The sequence below is a fragment of the Lemur catta genome, chromosome 23 (assembly GCF_020740605.2).
Source record: "Lemur catta isolate mLemCat1 chromosome 23, mLemCat1.pri, whole genome shotgun sequence".
NCBI classification, from domain to species: domain Eukaryota; kingdom Metazoa; phylum Chordata; class Mammalia; order Primates; family Lemuridae; genus Lemur; species Lemur catta.
Window position 1 is genome coordinate 2,825,389 of NC_059150.1, and position 17,086 is coordinate 2,842,474.

Here is a 17,086-nt window from a genome sequence, read left to right on the forward strand (position 1 = left end):
TGATGACTTAAATGGATGAGGAGTTGCTTTTTATGGATGAGCAGAGTGGTTTCTTGAGGAGAAATCTACTGGTGAAGATGCTATGAATATTATTGAAATGACAACAGAATATTACAGAAATTTAATTGATAAAGCAGCGGCAGGGTTTGAAAGGATTCACTCCAATTTTGAAAGAAGTTCTACTGTGGGTAAAATGCTGTCAAACAGCACCACATGTTACAGAGAAATTTTTGGTGAAAGGAAGAGTCAGTTGGTATGGCAAACTTTGTTGTTGTCTTATTTTAAGAAATTGCCACAGCTACCCCAACCTTCAGCAACCACCACCCTGATCAGTCAGCATCCAGTCAACATCGAGACAACTGTTGTTTGGACAGAGTGGTGATGTCTACACTCCTTACACGTAGCAATTGAAGTCCCCCTCCTTTTACATTTTTTGTAGTGCACATTTGCTAGTAACAACTTTTCTCAGTGTTTGTTGATCTAAAGATATCTTTATTTTGCCTCCATTTTCAGTGGATATTTTTACTGGATATACAGTTCTAGGTTGACAGCTCTTTTCCCTCCCCTCCCCTCCCCTCCTTTCTTTTCTTTTCTGAAAACAAAGATGCATTCTGTGTCTCCTGGCTTGCATTATTTCTGAGAGAAGTTAGATGTTATTCTTATCAGTGTTCTTCTGTATGTAATGTGTGATTTGATTTTCTTTAGTTGCTTTTAAGATTTCTTTCTTTATTATTATTTTTCAGGACTTTGGTTATGATGTGCCTTAGTGGAGCTTTCTTTATCCTGTTTGGAATTTTTTGAGGTCCTCAGATCTATAAGTGTGTAGCTTTCATCAAATTTAGAAAAATTCCAGCCTTTAGTTCTTTGAATATTATCCCCCTACCACCACTTTTTTTGGACTGAATTTACATGACTGCTTGCTGTTGTCTCACAGGTCGTTGAGGCTCTGTTCATTGTTTCTTTTCAGGCTTTCTTCTTTTTGTGCTTTGGTTAGATAGCTTTTCTTCCCATGTCTTCAAGTTGACTTCTGTGCCTCAACTACTGTTAAGCTCATCTAGTGAATCTTTCATTTCTGATAGTCTATTTTTAAGCTCTAGGATTTCCATTTGTTTTTCTTTTTTATAACTTATATTTCTCTCAATATGTTCATGTTTTATCATATTGGTTTAAAGTTCTTAGTCTATTTTCTGCTGCTTATAACAGAATACTTGAAGCTAATTTATAAAGAAAAGGAATTTATTTCTTACAGCTATGGAGGCTGAGAAATTCAAGGTTGAGGGGCCACATCTTGGGAGAGCCTTCTTGTTTGTGGGGACTGTGAAGAGTCCCAGGGTGGCACAGGGTATCACATAGCGAGGGGGCTGAGTGTGTTAATATATGCTAGCTTCCTCTTCTTATAAAGCCACCAGTTCCACTCCCATAATATCCCATTAATCCATGAATGGATTAATCCATTCATGAGGGCAGAGCCCTTGTGATGCAGTCAGCTCCTAAAGGCCCCACCTCTCAATACTGCCACTTTAGGAATTAAGTTTTGACGTAGTTTTTTTTTTTTTTCTTTTTTATTTAATTCTTTTTTTGTTTGTTTTTTTCTGCACATGTCCTTGGTAATAATCAACATAAGTTTTGGAGAGGACAAATACTCAAACAGTAGAAGTCTTTGTGTGGCAATTCCATCATCTCCATCATTTCTGATTCCTCTCCTAATTATGAGACATTTTTCTGCTTCTTGTGTCTAGTAATTTTCTGTTTAATGCTAGACACCATAACTGTCATACTTTTGAGTGTCTGAATTTTTTTCCTCCTTTAAAAAGTTTTGAATTTTGTGAAATTTTTCTTGAACCTATAATTATTTTAAAACAAAACGTTATAAAAAAGTTTTGCATTTTGTTTGTGTTGGCACTTAAGTCACTTGCTCTTTTAGTCCATTTGGTTTACTATAGCAAATTACCATAGTCTGAATAGCATATAAACAACAGAAATTTATTTCTCAGAGGTCTGGAAGCTGAGAAATTCAAGATCAGGGTGCCAGCAGATTTGTTGCCCAGTGAGGGCCTCCTTTCTCATAACTGGTGCCTTTGGCTGTGTCCCCACATGGTAGAAGGGGCAAGATAGCTCTCTGGGCCCTCTTTTATAAGGGCACCAGTCCCAACTGCCCTCGTGATCTAATCACCTTCAAAAGAACCTACCTCCTGATGCCATGATCTTGGGGGTTAGGTTTCCAACATATGTATTTCAGGGGGACACATTCAGATCATAGCACTTGCGAATTAGCTTGAGCTTGATCCTTTTGGGACTTGTTTTTTAGCTTTATTAGTGTGGGTCTAGAGTAACCTTCACTCCAGGGCTATTTCAAGCCTACTACTAAGGTATGACCCTCCCATAGTTTCTACTAGATACCCTGGATATTCAGTGTGATCTTTCTCTTTTTGCTGGTTGGAGCCCAAGGAAACTGTGGAAATTATTCCTCCTATAGCTCCTTTTAGTTGTTCTTTCCCTGATAGTTGTTTTGGCCCAAGCTTATGGAGTCTCACCTTGTTCTTGTGCAGGTCTGTATTCTGCCAATGTGGATCCCACACCGATTTCTCTGCATAGCCGCCTCCTCTCTGGTACTCTGCCCCACAAGTTTCAGCTGCTTCACCAAATTCCAGTCCTGTCTCTTCAGTTTAGTGAGATAGCCATGCAGAGGGTTCCCAGTCCCTTTCTTTTTTAAATTTTTATTTATTATTATTTTTTCTACCCAATATGATTTGCAGGAACCCTTTCCCTTTCGGTATTCCATACATACAGTGCTGTTAGTCAGAAAGGTGAGGTGGCTCTAGGGCCCTCACTTGTTTCCTTTCTCTCAGGGATCACATCCCTGTGTTGTCTGTGGTCCAGTGTCTGAAAATAGTTGTTTTATATGTTTTGTCCAGTTTTTGAGTTGTTTATGGCAGGAAGGCAAGTTTGGTACTAGTTACTGCATCATGGTCAGAGCGGTTGTGTTTCAGATAACAACAGGTGATATTTATAGAATTTAGGTGCAGCACTGTCCCATGCCATTTAGATTTATTGATTCATTTAATCCCTAACAATTCTGTGAGGTCTGTAGTACTATTTTATAAATGAAGAAAATAAGGTACAGAGATATTAAATTTACAGTCCTGAGTCACAGGGAAGATCACTGGTAGAGCCAAGCTTTGCCCTAGGCAGGTGGACTCCAGAGCCTCCTCAGTCTGTCCTCTGTGTTGCCTCCATGCTTCGGAGCTTTAGACCTGGAGGATCCATCTTGGGATGTAGTGTCCGGGGCTGACTGAATCAAGTGGGATGTCTAAATGAATCTGGTCAGAAGAGATAGGATCCAAGAGGTGAGTGTGGATTGTAATTGACAAGTGAAGCCAAATGTTAAGGGAGTGATATCAGATAGAAGGCTTGAGAAGATAAGGATAAAGCTATTAGTGGGAGACAAAGCAAGGTCAAGGATCACTGGCAAGTGCAAGGCAGGATGAGACAAAATGGTTCAGTACAAGTAAGGCTGTTGGGAGCTGGTTTCTTTGTGGTTTTAATATTCATTCCTTCATGTTGCCCTGCTCTGTGTTAGGCCCTGGGTAAGCTAAACAAGGACACTTTGCGTCATGTGTGCTTTCTGGAGTGAGATGGGTGTGCGAAGAGTGTACAACACAGTGGACAGAAGAGAAACATGAGTGAATCAGCATGAGATAGTGGTAACTGCCATGAAAAAAACATGATTTGTTAGAGAATAATTAGGGTGGGAGGCAGGCACAATCTTTAGGGAAGATCTTTCTGAAGAAACGGTTTTTGGATGGGACTAGAAAAAAGAAACAAGGCATGCAGAGAAGTGAGGGCAGAGCCATTCAGTCAGAGGAACCAGCAAGTGCAAAATTCCTAGGCAGGAACAGTCTTGTCATAATTTAGGAACAGAAAACATAGCACAGGTCTAGCAAATTGGTTAGATGAACCTGTCTAAGATCCGAGAGGTAGGTAGGGACCACATTGTGTGACATCTAATGACTGGTGATGAGATTTTTGTTTTTGTTTTTTTTTGAGACAGAGTCTAGCTCTGTCACACTGGTAGAATGCCATGGTGTCAGCCTAGCTACAGCAACCTCTAACTCCTGGGCTCAAGCGATCCTCCTTCCTCGGCCTCCCGAGCAGCTGGGACTACAGGCACCTGCCTGTAGAGAGAGGGAGAGAGAGAATATTAAACATTATTATAGTATGGTGTTCTGTTTTTCCTGTTTCTGTTCTGTTCCCTTCCTGTTTCTCATACACATATAAACAGCGGTCCCCAACCTTTTTCACACCAGGACTGGTTTCGTGCAAGACAGTTTTTCCCTGAATGGTGACGGGGCCTTGGGGGAAGAGGGAGAGGTGTGAGGGATGGCGCTCGACACTTGCTCCATCTCGGATCACGAGGCGTTGGACTCCCGGGAGGAGCACGCAACCTGGATCCCTGCATGCACAGTTTCACAGTCTGCAGTGGGGCTCCCGCTCCCGTGCAGGTCTAATGCCACTGCTGATCTGACGAGGGTGTGCGTGGAGGGAAGCGGGGCCCGGGCGCTGATGCCAGCCATGGGGTGTGGCTGTGGGTGTGGGTGGGGCTTTGCACACTTGCCAGCCCACCACTCACCTCCTGCTATGCGGCCCAGTTCCTGGCAGGCCACAGACCATGGCATATAAAAAATATATATATATCTCATTAATACAGTATAGTGTCCTGATTTTTCCACCCAATTTTATATTGTACACATTTCTTGTGTCAATAAATAGTTTAATATATCATAAATTACTCATTATGGTTGGATGTTTACATGGTTTCTTTTTTGCTGTATAGTACTATAATGATTATTTTCATGCATATATCTCTATTCTCCTCTATCATATACCTGTAGAACAAATTGCCAAGAGAAAGAGTCTTAAGAGTACATGAATGGTTTTATGGCTCTTGAAATGTTTTCCCACGTTTTTGTCCCAAAGTATTATGCTTTTTAATGCTATTAAATACTAACTAACTAAAAGCTTTCACCCATAAAACACTGTCTAGGAACAAAGGTGTGAAAAGACAGGATTCCTGCTCTTTGGAGCTAATACAGAGGATATATAAAGATAAATGACTTGAGTGAAAGGATATGACAGTTTGAGTCTGAAGGAAGAACTGGGTTATCTGGACAGTACCAGTCTGCTAAAGACTTCTTAGAGGAGGTAGAATATGACAATATCATTTGAATTTGAAATACTGATGGTATTTTTTTTCTTGCATATTATGTCTCTATCATTTCCAAAACATATTTTTTTCCCTTTGAACTAAATGATTTAACTCCTGCCCAACCGCGTGATACAGTAGAAAGAGAGCGTAAGTTTGGATAAATGACTTAATGGTCTGAACTTCAGTTTCCTTACATAGAAAATGCAAATGATACTTTCTTCAGAGTTACGAGGATTATAGGAGGTTTATTTTATCTATTATCTCTAACCTTATTTCAAAAAATATTTGAAAGAGTTCATTAATAAAGCACTTAGGACAATATCTGGCACATAAGTTAGACTTAATAAGTAGGAGTCACCATTGATTTTTATGATTGCCAAAATTAAGCATTTTGCTTCAGACAAAGCATCTCCCTTGCTATAAATACTGCTAAGTTTTCTAGAGGCCGGACCCACTACCCCTGCTAGTTGCCAGGTACCATGTTAGATGTAGGGAATAGAAAGATAACTAAGATAATATCTTTGCCCTGAAGAGAGTCTTACTGTCCACATAGAGAAATAGAGTTGTATGCAGGTGACTATACACTGGTGAGATAAATCAGTGGTTTTCAACCCAGCCTGCTCAGTAGTATCATCTGGGGAGCTGTTTGGACTTGATCTTAGCCAAAAGGCCGAGAAGTGATAGGGTACAGAGCTGTTTAAACATACCAGTGCCTATGCCCTATTTTAGATAATTAATTCAGAATTGAATGCAAGCATAAACTGCATTCTCTAGGAACATGTACTTGTTCATAGGAAGAATGAGTGGTTTTGATTGGAAAGAGAACTGGAAAAAGCTTCACAATGAGGGTAACAGTCAAACCAATGGCATGACTTAGTCTATATTGTAAGGACAGCAGTAACAAGCCAGGGCACAGAAGCTTGAAAACGGGCAGCAGCTGTGAGGAACAGCAGTCTTTATGTGGCTGTTCTGAAGGGAGTATAGATTGGAGAGGGCAATGGTAGGCTATAAGGCTAGCCTGGTAAGTACAAACCGGCTAGTAAGATAGAGCTTTACCTCTGTTAAATAAGGAGTTCCGACTTTATGTAGAACATGAGATATACTTTATGAGAGAAAGATGCAATTGAATCCCTGATTTGGAAAAAGCCACCAGTCCCTAGTTCATAACATGTTCAAAAATAAATTCCAGATATATTTAAAGTAATAGAAAAAATAGAGGACAGTATTTCTAGATTCTTAGGGTGGAGAAGACCTTTGTAAACTGGTATAAACTCCAAAGCCATAAAGAAGAACATGGAGATGGACAGATTTTGCCAAATAAATATTTAAAACTCTGCAGCAAAAGACACAGTAAAGTTGAAAGTCCAAAGACAAACTAGGAAAAAATATTTGCTACCTGAATGACAGAGGGCTAATGTACCTAATATAGCTCATTAGCTCTTACAAATCAGTTAAGAAAGACAAATATCCCAAAGGGAAAAACAGGCAAAAGATGTGAGCAGGCAGGTTTCCAAAGAAGAAATACAAATGGTTGCTAAGACACATTAAAGATACTTATCCTCAGTAATAATCAGAGAACTGCAAGTTAAACAAGAGTGTGGAGTCTTTTAACTTTTCATACTGATACAGATAAAGTGAATGATATCTAATGTTGGCAAAAATGTGGAGAAACAGGCATGCTGCTAACATTCTTGGTGGGAGACGAAGTCAGTACAACCTTTCTAGAGAGCAGATTAGTGGTTATCTATCAAAACTTGTGGTTGCTCTTAGACCTAGTAGCCCCAAAACTAAAAATTGTCTCTGGAGAAATGCTATGTTGTAGCACTGTTTGTAATGCCAAACGATGTAAATGCATACCTATTTGATGTGCATTAATCTTTTTGTAAGAATACATACCAAACTGAAAATATTGCTGGGGGAGGGGCACTTTCTACTTTATATACTTTGGTAATATTTGGGATTTTTTTAAAAAAACACCATATAACTGTTTGTATATTGGAAAAAAAAGCCAAAGAAAAGACTAGAAGTCCTGAATTAAATGAGGAACAAGTTGGAGGAGGAAAATCAATTAAAGAATTTTTTTGCCTTGTTCAGGTGTGAGAAATGTTTATCATCTGAATTTGGAACTGTGACAATCAGAACGAGGAAGAGGACAGATTTGAGAGACATTTTAGGAGTAGAATCTATAAAACTTCTATAATGCTATGTGGATTTGAAGAATGAAAAAGATCATAAATGATTCTGAAGTTTGTAAATTGTATTGCTGTGTAAATGATTAATGACACTATCAAAAATAGGAAAAACAGGAAAAAGAGCATCTTTGAATAGAAAATGATGAGCATCTTAAATTGGATCTTCTATATATTTGAATGACAAATCGGTTTGGTTCAGTTAGCTCGTCTTTAGCATTTTTTCTTACTATGGCCGGTCTTCTATAGTTATTAATTCTACTGCCACTTGTTAGGAGATGTTATTAATATTTCAAAATATATAAACAGCAGTTTCTAAGCTATTTTTTTAAAGTGCTCTTGTTTTATATTTTCAGAGTGCCCATTTGGCCATGATCGATACTCTAATGATGGCGTACACTGTAGAAATGGTCAGTATAGAAAAAGTAATTACGTGTGCTCAACAGTATTCAGCTTTTTTTCAAGCCACGGATCTGCCCTATGATATCGAGGATGCTGTCATGTACTGGATAAATAAGGTAGGATTATGCTCACTTGAGTATAAATGAGCCTCATAACTGGAAAATGTGAATTCTAAATTATACATTGTCACTTAATTACTCTTTATTTTAAATCACAGTACAAGCTGAAGTTGTACAATTTACTTAAATTTTTTTATTTAAAAAAACTTAAAATGATGGAAATAGATTTCTATATATTCAGTAATCACTATGATTACATTTAGTGATGATTAATCTGGTTCATATCAGATGATTACAAAATTCAAACAGAACACTCAGAATAGTGAACTATACACAGTGGGTATTCAGTAAATATTTTTTTGAATCCAAGAATGAAATAATTTTCTCACATTTCCAATTAGAGGATTCTTAGGTTTGCTTGACTAAGTTGCACAAAATCATATTCATTGTGGCTTCCTGTTCTTGGAAATTTTGGGGGGACTGTGATTTCCGCTTTAAAGATGCTTAAATTGTCAATTTATCACTCCGTTTGCTAATTTAGGTAGTTAATTTCTCTTGGTCCACTGTCATTTATAACTGTCACCCCAGAGAAAATCAAACCTGCTATGTGGGCAAGCACTGAATAGACTTAAAAGTTAAGTTATGTCTTCAGGTATCCTTCCCTGAAAGCTTGTATGAAGCTCCTAAGAAGCAGCTAAATATAAAAACCACTCTCACAGCTGTCTTCATCATTTATGATATCAGTATGACTATAGAAGGCCCATTTAATACTCTGACCCTGGAGTTACTTTATTTTTTCTTCTTCAGTGATTTTTTCTCCCCACTCCTCCTCAGCTATAGAGAATCATGGTCACATCCTAGACCCATTCATTTTCAGAAACGATGCAACTTTCACCTTCCATTGCAAACTCTCCGTTCTCAAACAATTCTTCCTATTATTCTAACTCACTTGCTCTAAATCCCCTACTATTAAAAATGTTCAACTTCATCATGACTTCCAAATCATTGAGCCTATTAACTTCTCACAGTATCACTTGAGTTCACATTTGTCCTTTTTTGAACTTAGATTTTTACAATTTACCACCAGTTCTTCTGTCTCCTCCTCCCTCCTTGTTACTCATCGGCTAATAGCTCAGATGGTTGAGCTCAGTTATCCTTCTTATCTCTGACCTGGACCTATAGAAGTAAATGTTGCTGGAGAAATTTATACAGAGAAGCTGGTTTGACTTTAAATTCATAAGCACAAACTTCAGAGGGACACTCAGCCATTCACTGCCAGTCTGACAAGTGTGTCCCTAAGAAGTTTGCTTTTCCACTCTTCAGGATGACTATTTCATCTTTTTTCCTCTAATCCTCAGACCTTCTGTAACTCTTTCCCTATTGCTCTCAGCTGACTACTGTTAGCTTACTTTGCCTCATTCTTTTTTGAGACCAGAGATGGGAAGCCATTAGGTGGGAATGGTCTCCTTTTTGTACTACCCACTGTTAAACCTTTCTGCGTCAGCACTCATTGCCCCCCTTTTCCCACTGTTAGAATGGAGGAAGTTTCCTCCTTCCTGTCGAAGGTGAGTTCCCCAATACTTGTTGCTCTGGGACTCTGTCTTCCTTTTTTCGTGGTCATTGGTCCTCTGTTTCCATTCTTTGCACATTTTAATGTACATAAGAATCACTTGGGGCCTTAGTATGTTTTCTTTTGCTTATAACAGAATACCTGAAATTGGGTAATTTATAAAGAAAAAGAATTTATTTCTTATAGTTATGGAGGCTGAGAATCCAAGGTCAGGGGCCACATCTGGTGAGGGCCTTCTTGCTGGTGGGGACTCTGCAGAGTCCTGAGGCAGCGCAGGGAGGGCATCCTGTGGCAAGGCAGGCTGAGCGCGTTAGCTCAGGTCTCTCTTCCTCCTGTAAGGCCAGCAGCGATAGCCTATTAATCCACGAACTGGGTTTGCCCTCATCACCCAGTCACCTCTTAAAGGCCCCACCTCAATACTGCCACATTAGGGATCAAGTTTCAACATGAATTTCAGAGGGGACAACATTCAAACTCTAGCACCTGGGAACCTATTAAAAAGCAGGATCTGACTCTATAGGTCTGGAGTGGAGCTGGGCAGGTCTCTGAAATCACAGCTTATGAACTTGATGCACAGAGTTTTCTATTGATAATAAAAACATCAATTTTAAGATAAATGATTTTCATTTACTAGTTCCAAAATAGAATGTAAAATGTTTACTTAAAATAGTATTATTTTGCCTCCTAAGTGTTAAAACTGACATTATCAAGTAACTTTTTTTCTCTAGCACTCCAGTAAATTCCTGACATATAGTAGGTGCTGAACAAGTATTTGATAAATTAATGAATTAATTCTAGAATATCAAATAAAGCACTTGTAAACTATATTTTTCTGGTTGTGAAAATAAATTTTACTTACTTGAGTGGCATTGAAATTTGACATCAGGGATCTGACTATAGGTATTTTAGGTATGTAATATTTTATCATTATATTTGAATATAAATGCAAACTAATATTTTTATATTTTAAGGTAAATGAACATTTGAAAGACATAATGGAACAAGAACAGAAACTGAAAGAACATCACACAGTTGAAGCTCCAGGAGGTCAAAAGGTATATCTTTCAAAGATAAAAGGGTTCCTTTATGAGACTTATGTTTACATATATGCACTAATTGGGGAAATGTTAATAGTTGTGTCTATTAAATTATTTTTTTGGTGTAAGTGTACCTTCAAAAGCCATGCCATAGACACTAAGTAAATACAAGTACAAAATGAAGGTTAATTGGCTGATGGTGTTTGTGAAAAAGTTGTTAATGACTAGAGTTCAAGTTTTGAGGTTCTTTTGGTGAAAATAACAGTTAGCCTTTCTTTGGTAAAATGTATGAAACAACAAGAAAACAATTTAAATGTATCAGGCTTTATAGTGACTTTTAGTAAGACCAACCTCTAAAACAATATTCCTGGAATTTCAAGTTGTACAACATGATTATTCTGTGAAGAAAGAAAAAACATTATCATGATTTTATTCTTTTAAACATTCGTGAACAGACTTTAAGAGTTTTCTTCTTTGAAAACTGAATTGTGTATTTGTCATATACCAAGATCAAAAGTGTATTTTCTACAATATAGAATATCTTATGTCTTTTAAAATATTTTGTAATGAGAACCTTTTAAACATGTTGTATAGTATTAGAAGTGAGATACAAGAAATTGTAATTATTCAGAGACCTTATTTTCTATTTGGATTAAAATTTCTTCATTATTATATACAGAACTATTCATTTTGGGCTTGTTCTACTAGTCATTGATACTTCCATAAGAGGAGAAAGAGGGAGCAGGGGAAAAAAGAAAGGAAAAGGAAAGCTGTTTTGTCTGTTACCAATATCCAACAGAAAAATTTTGTGCAGGACCACCTAAAATGTTGTCTAATTTGATGTTTTGGGATCACAGTAATTTCCCCCATCTAGCTTACTTGACTGGCCCCTGAAAATACAGTCTGTGCTTGCTCTTTCATCCTAACTCTGTTGTGGTCCTTTCCCCTAACGTATTGGCATGAAATTCTCTTTTCCCATCGCCCCAGATTACACGTTTCATTTTCCTGCCTTCAGTTTAGCTAACTTCTGTCTATCCCTTCTGTCTCATGTTCCCTAGTCCTTTGCTGTTAGTTTCTCTTTCTTTCTGGTTTTCATACCATAAGAGTTGAAATTTTTGCCTTGAAGGCATATATAATCCTTCCCCCCAATTTTGCTCCTGGCTCTTGTCAGGAATAAGGTAAAGATGGCATCATTCAAAGTTATGACACTAGGCCGGGCTCGGTGGCTCACGCCTGTAATCCTAGCACTCCTGGGAGCCCGAGGCGGGTGGATCGCTCAAGGTCAGGAGTTCGAGATCAGCCTGAGCGAGACCCCGTCTCTACTAAAAATAGAAAGAAATGATTTGGATAGCTAAAAATATATATAGAGAAAATTAGCCGGGCATGGTGGCGCATGCCTATAGTCCCAGCTACTCGGGAGGCTGAGGCAGTAGGATCGCTTAAGCCCAGGAGTTTGAGGTTGCTGTGAGTTAGGCTGATGCCACGGCACTCACTCTAGCCTGGGCAACAAAGTGAGACTCTGTCTCAAAAAAAAAAAGTTATGACACTAATGAAATTTTTGTATAGAAATCTTGTTTATTATATGCAGTTGTTAAATTTTATAGTATTGCACATAGATTATGAACCAAATGGAGATTTTATGTGCTGACAGAGGACCCAATAAACATTATTTCTATGGAGAAAATGTAATTTGTATTTCAAACGAGATTAAGTGAACTTTGATGGAATCTAGACACTACTTCTGTTACACCACTTTGACTTTTTCATAGCAATTAGCTCCATGCAATTGCACATATTAACTAGTATTTGTTGAACAGTGATTGAGTAAATAAATAATTGTGAGATTTGATTTTAAATATTTGGATTAATACATATTTTATAGCACATAGCATTTATACCTTCATTTTCAAATGAATTTTATCCTTTTTTCCATTGTTAGAATCTTTGTGAAAATAAGTGTTAATTTCACACAGTCTTATTGCAGAGGTACAGCTGTTACCATTATGAGGAAATACACTGTTACAGAATAAGCTAGGGAAAGGAATCTTACTCTGTTACTTGACAATGGGATTTTTGGCATTTGAGCTATGTTCTTGGTTTGGCTGGAAATATTATCATTCCATTCTTGATTTTTTTAATTCTGTAAAAGCATGATTTGTGATCCTTCTCTCTTCTTAGGAATGAAATATAAAATGAGTTGCTCTTACTATTCTGTAGTTGATAAGAAGTCGACACTCTTTCCATCTACTTTAGCTGGCTTGCCTAGTGAGCATACTCAGCTGCCTAGCCCTGTGTCTGTTACTTACCTAGCAGTAGACAGAGCCGTGGTTATGATGTAACATATCCTACCTTTTGTCCTTGACAAACTACTCTAAACTCAGATGTCCAATAGAATTTGTTTCATGAAAGTTTTTTTTATAACCATATTCTTGGTAAAATATATGCACATGTTGAAGAATACTTGCATATTCTTAGGGTTGAACCAAAATTGAGGATTCCAAAGGTATTTCTTCAGGATATTATGTCCTTTCATCATTGGATTGGTTGGTGTCCTAAGACAAAGGCATTTTAAATAGTATCGTGTCCTAGAAAAATGTTAAAAGTTTTGCTTAAACAGTTTAGTAATGTCACTTCCTGTTTTTTTTTCCAAATTGCTCTTCTTGCTTCCTTTTGACTGTAAAGTAGTGTGCCCAGTTAAATTTGAATTCCAGATAAACAACAAATAATTTTTTTGTGTAAGTTGCATTGGTGTCTTATGTAGGCATCTTGTATTTTTATTTGCTAAATCTAGAAAGCCTACTTTAAAGATCTCTAAAGTTTATAGCCAAGATGACATTAAGTCCAACATTCATCCTCTTGAAAAGTTTATATAAAGTGCTAATGGTAAAATGAGTACTGCACTTAAAGTCAGACTAGTTCTGCCACTAAATAGCTTCATGACCTTTACAAAGGCACTTGACCTCTCTGGGCCTCATTTTTTTAATCTGTAAAAATTAAAAGGTTGGATTGAATGGTTCTTAAATTATGTGATTGAAAAGATTCTTAGTTTTCCCCTTCTCAATACATTAGTAAGCGTAAGGGGCTCAAAAACAAAAAGTAGGTGAAAATAGTAAGTAGTTGGCTCTCATGACTTTTCTATATGTATATTGCTAGTAGATTTATGTTAACTGTGAGTGAAACATCTAGGAAGGCTTTCTAGAGGATGTGGGACTTTAAACAGGGTCTTAGTAGGTTTCATGATATTTGGAAAGGAGGCCACTAGGTCATCGGGAACAATAAGAATAGAGACACCGAGTTGCAAGTAAAAGGCACACTTGGGAATTACTCAGTAGATCAATTTGGCAGGATCATTTTTGAAAGAGCTATGAATTTGTGGGTTTGCATTCCAATATTAACTATATATGGAGTGAACTTTAGTGTTTCTCCAAAGATACATGTTTACTCAATGTGGCCTTTGCCACTTTTTAAAAAGAAATATTTGTGAGGTATTTTATAGAGGCGTGGGAATTAGATGAAGGAATTACCTTAGGAGAAAAGACATTCACTGAGCTCTAATTGCTTTCACTTGAAGGTATAGTCTCAATGTAGACTACACTTTCCCCCTGTGCGGGAGTAGGTGAAAGCTTACAGGTCTTTGCTTGATTACTTCAGCCCGTACGAATTTCTCTTTTGAGCAAAGTTCCTTAGCAATTAAAAACTATAAACCACTTTTTCCCCCAAACTGTTTCTTCAAATAGTACTTCAAGGTACTTTTTGAGAAATGGTCTCAGAAGTAAAATATATTTGGGAAATGTTGCCTAGTCTATGCCCCTCTAACAATGTTACAATCCATTTGAGTACATTAAAGGCCCAAAGAGCCTCTCTAGCTACTTTCTAATATCCCGTAGAATTAGTGTTCTTTGGAGCATACTTTGGAAAACACTGATTTGTAACCTATAGCTTCGTACTTGATTATCTATTTAATGCATGTATAAATATTTAAAACAAACATTTAATATTCAAATATAGTGCATCATTCTCAGATACATCATGGTATAATTCCTGATCATTTCAGAAATATATGTATTCTTCAGCAAGGAACTTGTGCTATATATTTGAACTTTTTGAAGCATGAGTATATAAGTATGCATAGTATATTTGTTATTTTAGTAATTTACTTTTTTTAGCCATATTTCCTTCAAATAGCTAATCTATGTGGTTTTCCTTTTTCCTCTAATAGGATTGCCACACGAATTTAGACCAATGGAGGGGCAAGAGAAAGGCCAGAGCAGTCTGAATTAGTAAAAAATCCAATTATTGAATATTTTATAAGAAATATGGAGTAACTTGAGCCATTAGAGACTCCTTTGCACACCTGCTGTTATGAATAGTCCACAATAATTGCATCTTATCACCAATTTCTATGTAATGGATTCCTCTAATTTAGAAAACAAACCAAAAAAACCCTTCTGTTTTTAAAATTTCTGTTATAAATTGGGACCGCTGACACATTTTCAGTGGTTTCCTGCTCTTGTACTTTTTATGGCTATTGTAACTGCAGCTGCCAAAAATTTCCAGTTAAATAGGAGATTAAAATACTATTACATGCAACAAAATTATTGGGATTAATCTTGCTGATGCTCTAAGAAAAAATTATTGGAAATGTTATTTATATGTAGGAAACTGGTAAAGTTCTTAAAAATACTTTATTTGATAGTATTTTTCCGAGTAATCTTATTTTTCATGTGAATTTATGTAAGAAAAACTTTCTACATAAAAATTGAATATGAATTTTAATGCATATCCCATTTAGTTTGGTTCATTTCAACAAATATTTATTCAGAGCTGCCAGAGCTTTTTCCAGGATATGCAAAGATAAATAATCACAAATTATTAGTTCATATTATCTGAAATTATGCGTTTCTTATATTCATTTTTTAAAGAGAAAAATTAGATTTGGGGGGAACTCCTAGATAGTAAAATTAATAACTTTTATATTCTCTTTATGTAAGTAATTACTTTGCTTTACTTTCATTTATTTTTTTATTTTATTTTTTTATTTTTTTTGAGACAGAGTCTCGCTTTGTTGCCTGGGCTACAGTGAATGCCGTGGCATCAGCCTAGCTCGCAGCAACCTCAAACTCCTGGGCTCAAGCGATCCTACTGCCTCAGCCTCCCAAGTAGCTGGGACTACAGGCATGCGCCACCATGCCTGGCTAATTTTTTCTATATATATTATTGTTGGCCAGATAATTTCTTTCTATTTTTAGTAGAGACGGGGTCTCGCTCTTGCTCAGGCTGGTCTCGGACTCCTGACCTTGAGCGGTCCACCTGCCTCGGCCTCCCAGAGTGCTAGGATTACAGGCGTGATACTTTGCTTTAGCAATTACCAACTAGTTTTTTTCCCCCTTAATTAAAAGAAACTTTTTATATAGTTGAAAGAAAGCATCTTAGTAAATTCTACTACATTGTTATTTGCTTTATACTTACTTTTATTGAAATGATCTTTCTTCTCTTTTTTTGGGAAAAATATTGCCTTACCAGACTTGTTCTACTAATGTCTAAGAATTATGATTGCAAATCTAGCCCTAGAATCTTTTTTGCTTCCCTTTTATGATACAAATTTATTTTTTAATCGGATATGTGATTCCAGAACTCAGAAATAAATGCTTTGCTGCCAAAGTATATTGCATATCCTAGGTATCCTCAAATGAATTTCTGTATGAGTAGAAGAGAGAGGGAAGGAGAAGGTGGTGGTCTTGATCATTAGGAACCTATATATTTTTAACTCAAGTATTAATTAACTGAAAATAAATGTTATGAGAGCTATAAACTTGGAACTCCACTATCAGAAGCTTTAATTTGTTAATTGAAGATAATTCTGATGAATTTTCCCTTTACCTTTTGCTTTCCCCCTTTTTTTCTGCTGCTTCCTCTGAAGTCTCCTTCCAAATGGTTTTGGAAACTGGTACCAGTAAGTTTGTCCAGCTACTTCCATTTGCTCTCCAGAACTGTGTAATATGTAGAATGGTATTGTTTATGTCTTGCTGGCATAGTCATTTCATATAATTCTGTTAGTCACTGAATAGAGATTAGATTTTAAGGTATTTGGTCATAACGTCAAACGGAAAGATAAAAGATCTAGCCAAAGTTTGGATTAGAAGTTTTAAAAGTAATTTAAAGGGTAAGCATCCTTTTGCTGATCTTATCAATATTGACAGATCATCAGTAAATAGGTTAAACAAAACAATCCTTATGGATGTAGGTTTTCAGTGATTTTAATAATTTTAGTAAAAGTGAGTTTGAATTGCATGTGTAAATTAACTGTATTTTAAAATCATCTTTTGACAGAATCATTTCCTTTTTAGCTTAAATTGTAGGGGACACTTAACTTTTTGTGTGATTAAAAAAGCAAAAGCTTCTCCGTGTCCTCACCAATATTGGACCTAATCTATATCAAATTCTGATTTGACTTGAAGGGTTGATCTCTCAGGATTAAATCAGGGTGGGGGTGGTGGTGGTTAAACCACTTAAGCAGCTCTTTTACACCCTCAGGAATAAAGATACAATTCAGAAATACACCATAATGTTGAAATACGGAAAATAGGTATGCCTTTTAAATGCCAAATGTCAAAGTTTGTAGC

The 17,086-nt window shown here is 36.7% G+C and overlaps 1 protein-coding gene and 1 long non-coding RNA gene across 4 annotated transcripts in view; one reads left to right on the forward strand and one right to left on the reverse strand.

Moving 5' to 3' along the window:
- Positions 1-17,086, forward strand: part of CAMSAP2 (calmodulin regulated spectrin associated protein family member 2) — a 76,099-nt gene that overhangs the window by 30,034 nt on the left and 28,979 nt on the right. For all 3 annotated transcript variants that reach the window (XM_045535999.1, XM_045536000.1, XM_045536001.1), the window contains 2 exons: positions 7,752-7,913; positions 10,398-10,481. In XM_045535999.1, the coding sequence (XP_045391955.1) occupies positions 7,752-7,913; positions 10,398-10,481 (246 nt within the window). The remainder of the gene's footprint in view (positions 1-7,751; positions 7,914-10,397; positions 10,482-17,086) is intronic.
- On the reverse strand, positions 9,629-16,447 carry LOC123626773. Its single transcript, XR_006731003.1, has 3 exons — positions 16,344-16,447; positions 10,815-10,861; positions 9,629-9,758 (listed from the first exon to the last, which is right to left on the reverse strand). It is a non-coding gene; the product is annotated as an uncharacterized LOC123626773 (long non-coding RNA).